This window comes from Carassius carassius, chromosome 43, assembly GCF_963082965.1.
Source record: "Carassius carassius chromosome 43, fCarCar2.1, whole genome shotgun sequence".
Taxonomy (NCBI): Eukaryota; Metazoa; Chordata; class Actinopteri; order Cypriniformes; family Cyprinidae; genus Carassius; species Carassius carassius.
Genome location: NC_081797.1, coordinates 26,945,909 through 26,963,321, shown reverse-complemented (window position 1 = coordinate 26,963,321; position 17,413 = coordinate 26,945,909). Strand labels below are relative to the sequence as shown.

General features: G+C 39.8%; 1 protein-coding gene across 3 annotated transcripts in view; it reads right to left on the bottom strand.

Annotated features, from left to right (window-relative positions):
- Window positions 1–6,396: 6,396 nt before the first annotated feature.
- Window positions 6,397–17,413, bottom strand: part of LOC132124859 (excitatory amino acid transporter 2-like) — a 33,496-nt gene continuing 22,479 nt past the window's right edge. Inside the window, exons 7-10 of one of the 3 annotated variants that reach the window (XM_059536000.1) lie at window positions 14,618–14,812; window positions 13,512–13,646; window positions 13,117–13,351; window positions 6,397–7,350 (exon numbers count right to left, since the gene is read on the bottom strand). In XM_059536000.1, coding sequence (XP_059391983.1) covers window positions 7,276–7,350; window positions 13,117–13,351; window positions 13,512–13,646; window positions 14,618–14,812 — 640 coding nt within the window. In that variant the 3' untranslated portion in view covers window positions 6,397–7,275. The remainder of the gene's footprint in view (window positions 7,351–13,116; window positions 13,352–13,511; window positions 13,647–14,617; window positions 14,813–17,413) is intronic. The other 2 variants (XM_059535998.1, XM_059535999.1) reach the window with 2 other exon arrangements.

Sequence of the window (17,413 nt, the reverse complement as noted above, 5' to 3'; positions counted from 1 at the left end):
AGGTATGGAGAGGGGGATTGCAGGAGGTGTTAATGGTTGTGTAGGGAGATGGTCAGAATGGGTGTTGGGGGTTTCAAATCTACAATAAAACTCATTCAGGTCGTTAGCAAGTCGTTGATTAGCCTCAGTGCAAGGGGATGGTGTCTTGTAGTTTGTGATGGCTCTCAGTCCTCTCCAAACTGAAGTAGAGTCGTTGGAAGTAAACTGGTCTTCCAACTTTTTAGCGTAGGTCTTTTTAGCCGCTCTAATCTCTTTGTTCAGTGTGTTCCTGGCCTGATTGTACAAGACCCTGTCCCCATTTCTGTAGGCATCCTCTTTGGCCTGACGAAGGTGTCTGAGTTTTACTGTAAACCATGGCTTATCATTGTTGAATGTTAAATAAGTCCTGGTAGGAATGCATATATCCTCACAGAAACTAATATAGGATGTTACAGTCTCTGTGAGTTCGTCCAGATCGGTGGTAGCAGCTTCAAAAACGCTCCAGTCTGTGATGTCAAAACAAGATTGTAAATGCTGCTCTGTTTCGCTGGTCCATCTCTTCACAGTTTTTACTACAGGTTTAGCAGATTTAAGTTTCTGCTTGTAGGTCGGTATAAGATGAACCAGACAGTGATCAGAACGTCCCAAAGCTGCTCGTGGAACAGAGTGATATGCATCCTTTATTGTGGTGTAACAGTGATCCAGTATATTGCTGTCTCTGGTGGGACAGGTAACATGCTGTCTGTATTTTGGCAGTGCACGGGAGAGATTGGCTTTATTAAAGTCCCCAAGAATGATTAAAACAGAGTCCGGGTGTTGTTGTTCTGTGTCTGTGATCTGATCAGCGAGTTTCTGTAAAGCTGAGCTCACGTGCGCTTGAGGAGGGATGTAAACACTAACCAGAATGAACGAGTGAAACTCCCGCGGCGAATAGAACGGCTTGCAGTTGATAAACTGCGTTTCTAGATCAGGACAGCACATCTTCTTTAACACAGTTACATCTGTACACCACCATTCATTGATGTAAAAGCATGTCCCACCGCCGCGCGATTTCCCCGTTGATTCTGCTTCGCGGTCCGCTCTGAACAGCTGAAAGCCCGGCAGATGGAGCGCGCTGTCTGGTATGGCGTCATTCAGCCAAGTTTCCGTGAAACACAGAGCAGCAGAGTGAGAGAAATCCTTATTTGTCTGAGAGAGCAGAAGGAGTTCGTCCGTTTTGTTGGGTAGAGAGCGGAGATTTGCGAGATGGATGCTAGGCAACGGCGTTCGAAATCCGCGCTTCCTGAGTCTGACGAGCGCTCCCGCTCGCTTTCCCCGTCTGTGCGTCCTGAAGAGCTTGATCAGCGCCGCTGCTCCTCCGATAACAATGTTCAGTAAAACGTCTGTATAATAGAAATCCGGAAAAATATCATGTGGTGTGTTCTGCCGAATGTTCAACAGTTCATCCCTGGTGAAACTGATCGTGTTTGTTAAACAAAAAACAGGAAAAACGAACAAAAACAGTACAAACACTGGAGAGCCAAGCATTGAAGCAGCCATGTGCGGCGCCATCTTGGTATCATAATGTAGGTATCATAATCTCATAGTAGCATACCAAAAATAATAATAATTGTAACAGTAGAAGTTAAACTTACTGTAGTCTTCAAATCTGGGTACTGTCTTACATTTTAAAATCACTTACGGAGGAAGTTTGGTCCCATCACACTAACATGACAGTCACAACTTGTATGCCCCGTATGCTTTTCTTTTGTTTTCACTCATGATCTTTACAAAATTACATTACACTACGTGTTTCATGGCACACTCGTTTTACGAGTATTTGGCACCACCTAATGTTGTGGTTGTATTACTGACATAATCAAAGTATAGACCCTGAATATAAAACGACCAAGTTTTTTCAGAACAATTTAGAAAGTCTTATATTTGGGTCAATATGGTAAATCAGCATTTGAATCTGTTCAGAAGGCAACATCCACGTCAGCCAACAATACATGAGATGTTTCAGAAACAAAACAAAAAAGAAAAGAAGACACTTCTGGATGACAGATCAAAAACATATGGACAAAGTGATCACAAAAATGAAAATTACTGTCAGCCATCCATTCACAATGGTGTCTCTGAAGTTGGCTCTAATCAACTCATGGATGTGGCAGAACCATGCTTCAAGAACCACTACACACTCTTTCAGCTGTCGGATTTCATTTCCCAACAGGACCTGGCACCTGCACACAGTACCAAAGCTACCAGTACCTGGTTTAAGGACCATGGTATCCCTGTTCTTAACTGGCCAGCAAACTCACCTGACCTTAACCCCATACCTATGTGGTATTGTGAAGAGGAAGATGTGATATGCCAGACCCAAGAATGCAGAAGAGAAGGCCACTATCAGAGCAACCTGGGCTCTCTTAACACCTGAGCAGTGCCACAGACTGATCGACTCCATGCCACGCCGCATTGCTGCAGTCATTCAGGGGAAAGGAGCCACAACTAAGTATTGAGTGCTGTACATGCTCATACTGTTCATGATCATACTTTACATTTGGCCAAGATTTCTAAAAATCCATTCTTTGTATTGGTCTTAAGTTATATCCTAATTTTCTGAGATACTGAATTTGGGATTTTCCTTAGTTGTCAGTTATAATCATCAAAATTAAAAGAAATAAACATTCGAAATATATCAGTCTGTGTGTAATGAATGAATATAATATACAAGTTTCACTTTTTGAATGGAATTAGTGAAATAAATCAACTTTTTGATGATATTCTAATTATATGACCAGCACCTGTATATATATATATATATACACATACATACATTACATAAATATTATCTATATATCTAAATAAAAATAGACTATAGATATTCAGTATATGACTCGAAGTAACTACAGTAGTAACTAACTACTTAAGTAGTTTTTTTATCTGATACTTTTTTACTCTAACTCAGGTATCAATTCAGACTAGTAATTTTACTAGAGTAAATATTTGTATAGGCACTTTTACTTTTACTTGAGGACAGTTTTTGGGTACTCTTCTCACCTCTGATGAGTTCAAGAGTTTGTAATTATACATTCATTTTACAGACATTTCTGTTAACTCTAAAACACAATGCTACTGTATGATGTGTAAAATTCAAAATACTGGTAAAACACCCGTAAAAAATAAATACAGAATAATTCCTTCAGATTACACAGTATATTGTGCACTGTGTTTACTGATTTTATTTTGTTCAAAGTACTTGACTGTTTTGTACCCTTAAGGTGAATTTCAAGACAAGGTAATAGAGCGTTTGCAGTGGCTGGCCCTGTCACAGTGTCTGGTCTGTGTTTCCCTGGGTGTCCACTAGTGGTCTCACTTCCCCATAGTGGCACTGCATTTCCCACAAGTCTTTGTCCCTTCATCACTGTTAATTGCACACTGTTACCATCTTTCATCGTTTTCACCTGTCCATGTATACCCTGTTTGTTTCTATAATTTGCATGGAGTCCTTGGTTTATGTCAACTTGCTTTCTCATGTTCCCTAGTGTTCATCGTGTTTCTTATTTTGGACTGCTTTTCTGATTTTGACCTTTTGCCTGACTGGATTTATGATTTTTGGATTCCCCTATTAAAACACTGCTGCTGGATCTTCCTGTTTGTGTGTGTGTTTTGTGACAGGCCCCACATTGTGGAATAATCTCCCAACTCAAATTAACATGGCATCCATTTATCAGAGTTTAAATCCAGTCTCAAAATTCATTTGTTTGTTTCGGCTTTTAACATGTTATTTTTATCCTATTTGTATAACCTCTAATTGGTTGTTGTTGGGGTTTTTTCCTGTGTACTTGTAATTATTGTAATCTGTGTTTTGTCATTATTGTCCAGCACTTTGGTTGGCCTGTGGCAATGATTAAATGTGATTTAGAAATAAACCAAACTTGAAGTTGAACATAAGGTGAATTTCCAGCTGGTGCCATCTAACACCCCCAGCTTCAGGAACGCCCTGAACAACTCTCTTCCTATAGCTTTGGTTTCTCGATGTGTCCCTCAGAGTTCTGTTCTTGGTCCACTGCTCTTTATTTCCTATGCCACAGACATGTGCTTAGTCACATTATTCACTGGCACAGACCCACTTTAAGTGCTTTTGCACTTTACTATTTTAGTTCCAAACCCCCTTCCCCACTAGATCCTCATTTACTCTGTCGCATCAATAAAAAAGACTTTAAATAGTTATGAATCAACATTTATTAGTTATAATAACTGTATGTACACCAATGGTACAACACATATCGATATGCATGAATTCATTTTTTATTTCACAGCTAAGACACAGGAAATCATTTATTTTAACACTTTCTTTTGACTATAGTTTCTTATCCCTTTACATGAAAAAACAACGCATCTCAAAAAGGGTGAGAGAAAAGAACAGATGGGTTTACGTATAACATCAATGTAAGAAATACAAACCATCTACGAATGATGGTTCCAGGTGTAATCAGTTAAGTCAGAATAATAAATCTGGGTTATTCTAGAAAATAATAATAATAAAAAAAATAAAAAAAATCACAGTTGCATGTAAATGTTTGTGTGTCAGTGTGTGTGTGTGTGTGTAAAATACACCAGAAACACTGAAAAGAAACATTGGAAAGTCGAGTGCAAGACAGACACTGAAACTGAGAAATGTTTTACAGAGACTGTGGATGTGGCTCAACACACACTTAATAAAGTGTGCTTATCATCAAGTATATTCAAATTCAGCATATCTTATAACTTTAGGATGTTACATCTTTTTGATGTACATATTACACAAGACATGTTCTTACATGTTCTCATGATCACATTAAAAAAAGGTTTATTGTATAACATCTTCAAAAATATAGCTATAGTATTTTGAAATGCTGTATATAATATACAAATATCTTTTTTTTTTGAGTCTGATGTTAAATTACATAGAAATATAGGGATACATACATTTATGAAGGGGAAAAACATTCCAAGCATAAATCAGATAGAATAATTGATATTTGAAATTACTGAGAGAGCTAGTCTGGGTTAATCTATTTCACTACAGAATTGTACCTTACGCAGCACAGCGAGGGTGTAGTTTCTATAGGATTACAAAAACACTTCATGAAAACTGTCACATAAAGTAAAGACTATCTCAACTAACCTACAATCAGTGGCTTTGCTAAGTTTCTGGGCCCACTGTACAGCACATTTGATTGGACTCGTGGACTGTGGTCCCCTCAGTTGGGGGAGGGAGGAGAGGACCCTGAGGGACCCCACAATATCTCAGGGCTCTGTGCTCAGGCCCACTCTTCCCCCACTAGTGACGCCCCTGACTTCAATATATACACAAAGTGTGAGGAGGCACTTTAAAACTCATGCATTTTAAGAAACTGGTGCAAAAGCACTAAATGTCCATGCATCTAACAGTGAGTAAAACACAAGAATGGCTCAATCTCAGCAGTCTCAAACGTCTGCCTTATAATGGGCAACACTCTCAACATCTAATTATGATTCCACACACTATACAATGTGGCAACATGAACTTGTGATCAGATGAATTTTATTCTCTTGGCAAGGGTTAAAACACTGAAACATCAAAAAGCAGTTTAGTATGCAAAGCATCATAGCAAGATGCCTTAAATTAATTAGACATATTAGGGGTCGAGTTATATATATATATATTAAGAGTCCTGTGATCAAATATCACACACAGGGAGGAAGTGTGTTCGTCTGAAAGAAAGTATTTTTTGTCTGAATCTCTGATTGGCATAGTGAGGTATGTGATTGGTCAGTCTCACAGGAAGTGATGGAAAGTTGGCCTATGAGTGTTGTGCAGCATTACGGGGCTAAGAAACAGTCGTTTGCAATATGAGGGATAGATGCTGTCAGAGATGAATAAGAGGACAATACATCCAGAGGTAGCGTTTTGGCTCAGCTCAGTTACAAAAATCCTCCTCTTTTTGATGATTTAACTCATCCACTGTAATATTACGGGGCTTCGTAGTTAGTTTAGATGTGATTTTCCAAAGCTCAAAAACATATTAAAAACAGTTACAATAGCCTTGGTGATGTCTCTCTGAGGTGAGTACTTCAGCTCATTTAAAATAGATGTCAAAAAAAAGACATCATCAGTGAAAGAAATGAAGCCATTAGGTTTTTCAGTCTACTTGGATTATAAAAACAGGTCAACAGTTCTCTCCAACAGGCTATCTGGGCCTTAGCATTTGCAATGTTTTTGTTTTCCCTGACAAAAATGAGTATATATTTTATATGCCCGAGTATACCTCTATATCTCACCAGTGGAAGGAAAAACTTTAGAGCAACCGTAGGATACAAATTGAATATATAGCGTATGTGGGGACAGGAATTGATCTACTTCAGACGGGTTGTACGCTCTTAGCATACTGGACATATTAATAATCAATTAATAATAATCAAAATGTGGTTAATAATGCCAGTCCGGGTTTAGCACACACCACACCAAATCATATAAAAACAGCCATGCTATTTGAAAAGATGCACTTCTGTTATCTCAAAGGTTGATGATTTTTAACACTGAAGCCATCAGCTGAATGTTCACTGTATGTTTGGGTTGTACAAAATAAAAAGACAATTTGTACTTTTTCGTGAACTAAAAGTAGGACATGAATTGCCTATTTCAGTACATCTGGATGACAAAAAAGGGCTCTTGTAAGATCTGAAATGGTAAATATAATGGCCTGAATGGGTTTTGTGCTCTTGTGCCACTGATTCACCAACATACATACGAGAAACACCCTACCATCTGTTTCCTTGACAGAAACCCCCCACTCCTGTGAGCGATGTGATAAAAGCAGCTCAAGGGGAGGAGGCTCTTGAAATAAACGCATCTTCCATCTGTGTGTGAGAGGAGGACCGAGAGGTGCTATGCTGTCGTGCTAGTTCAGCGTGAGGCCAAAGGCATAATATTAACAGCAGTGAGCGAAGGCTCTGCAAGAAGCTTTGTTATCTGTCTGTTCTCCCTCAATTCACATTTTTACCCTTTTTTAAAAATACATACATATGGAAGTTTATGTATGTATATATATATATATATATATATATATATATACACACATACAAGCATCACAAATAATTGATGTAACTGCCTCAACAACATTATGTCAGCTGCATGTGTGAGCTTTTGGCTCACATTCTTGTGTTACATGAGACAATATAATATTGTTAAACATGTTAGAAAAGAATAGAAACCATACAAATAAACTACAAAACCCATTTGTTCTATGTGCATGAATACAGGTTGTCTTTCTCTCTTTTGGGGTGCTTGCATTAATCATTTTTCCAAGGGTCTTCTTCAACGAGTGTGTACTCCGCAGTTGAGCCGTTTGTGGCTGCCAAGGTTACCTGAAAGAGTAATCGACAGATTTGAGTGCATATCCATGTGAACATTCAACAGTAAATGTAAGATCTCTCCGGAGCTTCGGAGCAAAGAATTCTGAAACTTTTATCAAATGTACGCTCCTTTCAGCAAACAAATGCAACCAAAAAGATATTTTGAATGTAAAAATCAGACAGATGTCTGTTTTTACCTTTCAGCTGTGTAAGTGATCCTGATAGTGGAACAATACTGTATTGCTCCTTTGTGTTGTTACCGTTGCTGTCATGATGAACTGACCTGTAGTAATGTTTCTGGGTCCAAGCTTCGACTCGGTTTCAAGAGAGAATACCCTCTCAACAGCCAGTTATGAGCACAATTCATTGACAGAACACCTTCAGGTGAGCTTCTAAAAACTCGGTGTAAACTACAGGCTCTGGTTACAGCGCCGAAGACATCAATATTTGAACAATTCAGAAAAGATCAATCACTGTCACACAATGTGAGATTTGGTTCTGAAGATAATGGTCAAGATCATGATTTTTTGGTAGTACCTTACAGCACACCATGTGTTTTGTATTTTATAGGTTTAGTTCACACAAAAATTCGGACATTAATTATTCAACCTCATATCATTTCAAACCTGTAGGACCAATTAAGACATTTTTGATGAAACTGAGATCTTTCTGACCATCCATAGACAGGCACAGAAATTTTACAAAGCTACAAGAATCCGTTTTGAATTAAGCATGCTCGTGCCTTTCCTGCATGTAAACAATGCTAACGTTGAACATGCACGCGTATGTGTTCTTTACGTTCAGAGCAAAGCATGCGCTTGTGTCGTGATACTCTCCAATATGGTGCTTACGGTGATAAGGATATTGTTGATATTGTAAGTCATTATTTTTGTTTTCTTTGCACACAAAAAAAAGTAATCTTGTAGCATTGTAAAATTATGGTTGAAACACAGATGGACCATTTTAACAATGCCCTTACTACAGTTCTGTGCCTTGATCATGGGTAAACTCACTTTAACACTGTGTGTCATCATTCTTGATGTTGTTGTTGTTTAGAAATTTACACTAATTATAAGCCAGTACTGATGTTATAATGAATGCTTGTGATCAGTGTCTACTTCAGCAAAAGATGCCAGTCGGGTCTCCTCTCGGTGCTCCACTCCACTGACACTTCTGCTTTTGGTCTCTTTTTTAAATTGAAATCAACTATTTCATTCTGGAAATATATATATGCTGTTGTTTCATTCATAGAATTCTTTGCTCCAAGATACATACTGTACACCTTGACACTAAATCCATTTGACCATTCTCCTATATATATATATATATTATATATATATATATATATATATATATATATATATATATATATATATATATATATATATATATAATGTAGAATATTTAGTGACAAATACACAAACTGCTCTGACATTAAAAAAATTTTTTCATTCAACTTTTTTCATTAAAAAAATAAATATAAAGAACAAGGTACAACAATGGTACAAGTATTTATGAGTGGTTACTTTGCAAGGCTTCTACAATGGATTGCATTTTTGATGAACTGGGTTAGTTTTTGGTTAAGTTGATGTTTGCTTCCAGAGCATGCAAGCACAACAGACCGCAGACAACAGGAGCAGGTTTTCTGTCTATTATACACCTAACAAACAAACATGAAGATGAAGATGTGTCTCCTCAGGAGGACTGGTCTACTCTTTCATTCTTAATTCTCCTAAAACTTTGTTTAGTCTCAGAAAACGCTTAATTGCTGATGTTCTTAATATTGATTATCAGCTAATTTATTTTAGGTTTAACTTAATAATCACTTAAACCCAGTCATTCAATAAAGCCTCTGTATCATAAATACATCAGAGCTGAATATAGTCTGTTATCCACCATCAGGCTGAAGGGTTATTGTTGCCAAACCTATCACGGTTGGTAAACCGTGATCTCAGGGTATTGCACTATGTGGGTGAAGTCTGTGTGTTATGCTTCAGCACTAATTGGTTTGTGGGCGTCTCCACTAATTGTCATCAGCAACAGCTGTCACTCATTACTCATCCCTATATATTGGCCTGTCTAGCGTCTTGTTTTTGTGAGAGCGTTGTTTCATGTACTTCTTCTGATGTTTGCTTTCTTGTTTGTTTCTGCGTTGGATGTCCGGGCCCCCCCGGAACCCCATCCACTCTTCGCACATCACCTACAGCAACATCACTTACCTTCGGCTCGCTTTCCCGCAGTTCCTGTGTCACCCTTTCCTGCTGCCAACTCATCTCCGCCTTCCAGATCCTTCACTCACCTGCACCATCCTGGACTGTGTATTCCCTTCAGTGTCATCTTTGTCTCTTGTTTTTGTCCTGTATCATTTATCTCATTAAATCTTGTTAACTCGCACTTGCTTTCTGCCACTCCTTTCACCCCGACATTACAGAACGCTCTCACCAAAACATGGAAGCAGCGAGCACCACTTTACTCTCGGAATTCATCCATCACAGCGTCAACCGCATTGATCAGCAGCAGGAGAGCATTGTGAACATCGGACGCGCGATCCAAGCGCTGGTGACACAGGTGTCCCAGCTCACCCAGCAGATCCATCAACTCACCTCTCCCGCTGCGCCCACCACACCGCCTGCGCCGCCCGTCCCCCGGGAGGTCCCCCAGGAGGTCCCCCAGGACCACTTCCGGCCAGAGCTGCGACTTCAAGCACCAGAGAGTTACTCCGGTGAGCCAAACTTTTGCAAGACTTTCCTTAACAAATTTTCCATGCATTTTGCATTGCAGCCCCGCACCTTCGCGACGGAAGAGTCCAAGGTTGCGTTTGCTCTTACCCTACTCTCTGGCAGGGCCGCCTTATGGGGGATGGCGGTATGGAAGAATCGACAAGAAGAATCGAATTGTCCTGTCGACGCCCACGAACCCATGCAGGTGGGTAGAGCTCGGCTGTCCCGGAGGGAGAGAGAGCGGTGGAGGTCCCAAGGACTATGTTTGTACTGCGGAGGCTCAGGACATACCATCTATTCCTGCCCGGTAAAAAGAGCCAGCCCGGTAGTAAGTTTGAGGCTACTATCAGGTGGGATCTCTGCCGGGAAGTCCTCAACTACATCTTCGACTCTCCTTCCGGTAAAACTGCGGTGGGAGAATCACACTCACGACTGTCAGGCCCTTCTGGACTCTGGGGCCGAAGGTAATTTCATTGACTCTCTCCTTGCACATCACCTGAACCTTCCTGTCCTTCCCGTGTCTCATCCCATCCATGTCACCGCACTCAACGGCCAGGAACTGCCACACGTCACTCACTACACTGAACCCATAACTCTGCTCACCTCAGGCAACCACATCGAAACCATATCCTTTTTACCTCATGGACTCCCCTGTTGCTCCCATTGTTTTAGGTCACCCCTGGCTGGTCAAACATAATCCACGAGTGGATTGGGGTTCCAACACAGTCACTTTGTGGAGTGAAAGTTGTCATGAGTCTTGTCTGGTTTCTGCTTGTCCTGTTGTGCCTGTTTCTGTCTTTCAGGAGGAGACCATGGTGTTATCAAATGTGCCCCCAGAGTACTTGGACCTGAAGGAGGTGTTCAGTAAGTCCCGTGCTGCTTCTCTTCCTCCGCATCGTCACTATGACTGTGCTTTAGACTTCGTTCCAGGTAAGTCTCCGCCTAAAGGCAAACTTTCGAGAGGTTACAGGGAGCATCCGTATTCACAAAATTGGATTTACGTAATGCTTATCATTTGGTCCGCATCAGGAAGGGGGATGAATGGAAAACCGCCTTTAACACCCCTAGAGGGCACTTTGAATATTTGGTGATGCCGTTCAGCTCTCCAACTCGCCAGAGGTTTTCCAAGCACTCGTTAATGACGTGTTGAGAGACATGGTAGATCAGTTTATATATGTTTACCTGGATGACATACTGATTTTTTCTTCATCTCTCCAGGAACATGTTCAACACGTCAGACGAGTGCTCCAGAGATTACTTGAGAATGGTCTTTTTGGCAAGGCGAAGAAATGCATATTCCATGCACAGTCTGTTCCCTTCCTAGGGTATATCGTCTCGTCCGAGGGAATACGTATGGATCCTGACAAAGTTAACGCTGTGATAGATTGGCCATCTCAAGATTCCCGTAAGGCCCTACAGTGGTTTCTGGGGTTCGCCAATTTTTATCTGCTTTTTATTCGTAATTTCAGCCAACTAGTCTCACCTCTGACCGCCTTGACCTCCCCCAGTACTCCGTTCAGGCGGTCTGATGCAGCCGAAACTGCATTTACCAACCTCAAGAGCCACTTCATTTCGGCTGCCATCCTAGTAGCCCCTGATCCCACACGGCAGTTCGTGGTGGAGGTCGACGCATCAGAGGTGGGAGTAGGAGCTGTTCTTTCCCAACATGCTGCCGCGGACGATAAGATGCATCCCTGCGCGTTTTTTTCACATCGTTTATCTCCTGCTGAACGCAATTATGACATTGGTAACAGAGAATTGTTGGCTGTCAAATTAGCTTTAGAGGAGTGGCATCACTGGTTGGAAGGGTCAGGGGTACCTTTCATTGTTTGGACCGATCACAAGAATTTAGAGTACATTAGAACTGCCAAAAGACTCAATTCCAGGCAGGCTCGGTGGGCACATTTTTCGGCCGCATTGATTTTACTCTGTCGTACCGCCCGGGTTCCAAAAATGTTAAACCAGATTCTTTGTCACGTCTTTTTGATCCTTCCGAATGCCCGGTGACTCCCGAGTGTATTTTACCTGAGAAAATAGTCGTCTCAGCACTCTTATGGGAGGTCGAATCGAAGGTCAAGACGGCCTTAGAAGGGGTAACGCCTCCGCCCGAATGCCCACCGAAATGTTTATTCATGCCGGAAGAGTTAAGGTCCGAGGTTATTCAGTGGGGTCACAGCTCTAATGTTGCTTGTCATCCAGGGATAAACCGAACCAAGGATTTAGTTAAGCAACGATTCTGGTGGCCACTTATGGCTCGCGACATCCACAATTTTGTTTTGGCTTGCTCAGTTTGTGCCAGTGGTAAAAAAACCATGCAACGAGATGCTTGTCAGTTGCCTCCACTTTTTTAGGATGCATGTTACCTTGAGCATGCAGGAGTTTGAGATGGCATGACACTGCGAATAAACCCCGGAGTGTTTGTGTTATATGGGATGCTCACATCATGCAGAAAGGGAAAGGTTCCTATTCTATCCATGAAGGACACAATATCATATGAGTACTATTGCTATATGAGTTTTAATGTGCTAGCTAGCTGGTGAAAATGCCTTGTAGAATAATAGTGTACTTATCACTTCACTGCAAGTTTTTCACAGCGCGGTTTGCTAACAGTTTGCATTCGTATCATGCTCAATCACTCCACACTATGCCCTGAATATTAAGCCTGCTGGTGGAAAGGAGCTTTGATAGGTATAGCCTGAAGTTGATTATCTCAACTGAATTTAGTTCAACTGTACATAACATTAAAATAACTGATGTAGGATCAAAGCAGTGAACTGCAGAGTTCTTGGCGAAAATTATTATGAATTATTTGATTTGAAAAATTTAAATAAAATACAATATTATGTTGTAATGTGCTCAATATATGCTCCAAGAAGAGAAGCAAAGAAATATGAGTACATATGCAGTTATACTGTAGCTACCATGTATGTTCATACACACATACATGTTTTTGCATATACATATATGCTAACATGCAAAAGATATCAGAAAAGAGACACGCAGAGCATGCAGGGATGTGTTATGTAGATGTCTCTTCACCCATAAGCGTGACTTGTACCTTGCAATCATCTAATAAGACTGAATTTTGAGCAGCATACACGCACTGGTTGGAGTTGTTTTCATGATGGTTTTTGAGGTCATCATAGTAGGTCTGGGTCTTGGTCATCATCTCTATGTCATCAGACTTTGCATGTTGGGCGTCCAGAGCATCCAGCTCTGCCTTGGACAGATGGTAGATGATGCCAGCCCCATATGAGTCTCCAACTACATTCACTGAGGTACGGAAACGATCCCTGTGGACAAAAATTAGATGAAAGGCTGTGTTCAGCAGTCACATACATTTCCTGAACAAGAGTAGGATCATCTTAAAAATGACAGTATTCAGGGAATGCTTTCATTTAACATGTACAAGTCCCAATCTGGTTCAAATAGGTCTAGAATCAGAATACTCACAGAAGCCAGTCAACAGCCACCAGCAGACTGATGTCTTGGGTAGGAAGTCCAACGGCCGTCAGAATGAGCAACATGGTGACCAGTCCAGCACTGGGGATACTAGCTGCCCCAACACTGGCAAGGGTTGCTGTAAGACTAAATGATGGGAATGCAAGCACTTTATTTTCGTTCATCTTTACACATTAAGCATTTAGTTGAAAATCTTGTACAGAACAACTTAAAGAGAAAAAGAACAGTTTACTGCTTAAAAAACAAAACAAAGCTGCTCTGAATTTTGCCTAAAAAGTTACTGAACACCTAGGCCTCATTTCTCCAGTACACCTTAAGATGTAGTATAAGAGGCTTGCCTTTTTGAAACACAAGATATGTGGTACATCCATTTTGGATAAAAAGTTGTAAAATGAAACAGAAACAGAACATCAAACTGTATTTTGCATCGTTGCATTTAAAATATACATTGTCATTTTTAAAAAGATTACTTAATTATGATTATTTATGTGTTTTATTTTATTTTATTTTATTTTATTTTATTGTTAAATATAAGGAAACTGTGAAAAGCAGATAAAACTCTAAAAAAGAGTTGTGATGGCACAAGCATGTACTTGTGCCATTAGTGACACTACGTCTCAGCAGGCGGAGTCAGCGCCATCAGCCAAAGAACTGATAACTATAGAGCATCTATACAGGCTTCAGACAATCATCATACCTGGAGGGAAAGCCCATAGCTTCTGACTCTCTGAAAGGAAACTTTAGGTCTCCCACATAAACTTCTGATGATACATTTCCAACTGATATACGAATGCAGATAAGTTATACACCTATTTAATGTATCAGCAGTCAAAATGTGTATTGTTTTGATAGTGGGCTAGATTTGATTAACTTATTTATTGCTACATTGCAATAACTGGTGCTATGCCAATGCTGTGAATAGGGAATAATATAGTTCATTATAATTACATACAAAAAAACAGGAAATATGCTTATGATTTATGCTCAGCTCCACCTATCTGTAACATTTAGTTTTGCACATACATTAATTAATTAATTAGATGGATGTTAGTTCATATTATATATATCTTTTTAAAAAGTAGCCTCTTCTGTCTTACCTGACAGTGACGATTTGACCAGGATCTAAAACAATTCCATTCATCTGGGCAATAAAAATGGCAGCCACAGCCTCATAGAGGGCTGTTCCATCCATGTTAATTGTTGCTCCAACAGGAAGCACAAAACGTGTAACTCTCTTGTCAATACCAAGGTTTTCCTCAAGACACCGGAATGTTACGGGCAGAGTGCCGGCACTAGAAGAGTGGAAAAAATGGGTCTTTAATTGGGTCATGAACTGAGAAACCAACTCTTTCTGGTTAATCTAAAAACAGTTTATATTGAATGCAGTCTGCCAAAACCACAGCTTGTGGAATCTTTGACACCATGATGTAATAGTGTGCTGCATCTGCAGAAAAAGATGATGTGCAGTGCCAAGTTGTGGGGAAACAGTCTATGCATTGCCTTACTTCTGATCCCAGTGTTAGGAAAGTGTGGATGAACTTTATTTTTAATGAAGATCCAGACTACCTCAGTAGGAACTTGGTCCTTTGTTCACTATACAGACTATATCTGATTCGACAGTAACGTTGCAACACAAGAGTGAGTAACAGTTTTCATCGTGCTCACTATTGCCATTTGATATGTAATATGTATTTATGCATTTACATATAATGTTATCAAAATCTCAGAGAACAGTACTAAATAATAAATATAGCTGCAAGCAGCAATTATGGGGCCAAGCACTCTGGCGGCAAATTTAGGAGCTAAGCATGGCATGGAGGACCACACCAAATGCAACAGTGAGCAATTACAGCAATTTTAGGATGATTGTAACTGAAATGGCTGAAAAATCATAAATACAACCACTATTAATATGATTAAATGGCTTATCACTTTTGACCAAGAGGTGGCGCTGTAATCAAATCATTTTGCCGTGTTCTGTGAGAGATGACAATGGCACACACAAAGTTTGGTGTCAATATGCTAAAGCATTGCAGCGATACAGGCTGAAGTGTGATTTTGGCATGATGCCTTAATTTTGTCGCTGTGCTATGCGAAAATGGTTTTGTCTATTGACACAAAATCCAAAACATTTTGTCAGCACAGTTGGAAGATCATCTGATTCAAATTTGAAAATCGGACAAACGGTTCATGAGGAGATCGAAAAAGTCGGTTTTCAACATAAATCAAAATGGCGGACCGGAAGTTCAGCTTACTCTGGCATATTTGGTATCTATGTTGTCGGCATAAGCCAGGGAATATTTTGAGTCCAGTTTCATTGCAATAGGCTAATGCATTAAAAAGTTATAACACTTATTATAAGTGTAATTATTCATGGTTAATGAATGGTTTATTACTTTTGACAAATAGGTTGCGCTGTTACCCAATTTATGTTGCATGGTTAGTTTGAGGTGACAATAACAGATACAAAGTTTGGTGCAAATATATATAAAAGCTTTGCAGAGATAAAGCCTCAAATGCATTTTGGCATCGGTCCAGCAAATTCGTTGATGCGCTAAATGGGAACCGTTTCGTATATCGACACAAATCCATAACTTTTGGCCACTGGGGTCTGAAGATGATCCACGTCAAATTTAGTGAAAATCGGACTAACGGTCTAGGAGGAGTTCGAAAAAATAGATTTTCAACATTAATCAAAATGGCGGACAGGGCATTCAGATTTCCTACTAAAAAATGGTATGTCTATTGTCGGCACAACCCAAGGAATATTTTGAGATTAGTTTCATTACAATAGCCTAATGCAATCAAAAGTTATTAACATTTTTGGAAATTTCATAATTGAAGGTTAATGAATGGTTAATTACTCTTGGCCAATAGGTGGCGCTGTTACAAAATTGATGTGGCATGGTCAGTTTTAGGTGACAATAACAGATACAAAGTTTGGTGCAAATATGTCAAAGCTTAGTTGAGATACAGCCTCAAATGCATTTTGGCATTCTTCCAGCAAATTTGTTGATACGAAAATAGAAAAAAAAACTATAAACTATAAATATATATATAATTTAAAAAAAAAAAAAAAAAAAAAAAAATATTATATATATATATATATATATATATATATATATTATAAACTCACTTAAAGGATTATTAGGAACACCATACTAATACTGTGTTTGACCCTCTTTCGCCTTCAGAACTGCCTTAATTTTACGTGGCATTGATTCAACAAGGTGCTGAAAGCATTCTTTAGAAATGTTGGCCCATATTGATAGGATAGCATCTTACAGTTGATGGAGATTTGTGGGATGTACATCCGGGGCACGAAGCTCCCGTTCCACCACATCTCAAAGATGCTCTATTGAGTTGAGATCTGGTGACTGTGGGGGCTATTCTAGTACAGTGAACTCATTGTCATGTTCAAGAAACCAATTTGAAATGATTCAAGCTTTGTGACATGGTGCATTATCCTGCTGGAAGTAGCCATCAGAGCATGGGTACATGGTGGTCATAAAATTAAATTAAATTTATGCATTTAGCAGACGCTTTTATCCAAAGCGACTTACAGTGCATTCAGGCTATCAATTTTTACCTATCAAGTGTTCCCAGGGAAGCGAACCCCCCAACCTTGCACTCGATAGTGCAATGCTCTACCAATTGAGCTACAGGAATGGGGTGGACATGGTCAGAAACAATGCTCAGGTAGGCCGTGGCATTTAAACGATGCCCAATTGGCACTAAGGGGCCTAAAGTGTGACAAGAAAACATCCCCCACACCATTACACCACCACCACCAGCCTGCACAGTGGTAACAAGGCATGATGGATCCATGTTCTCATTCTGTTTACACCAAATTCTGACTCTACCATCTGAATATCTCAGCAGAAATCGAGACT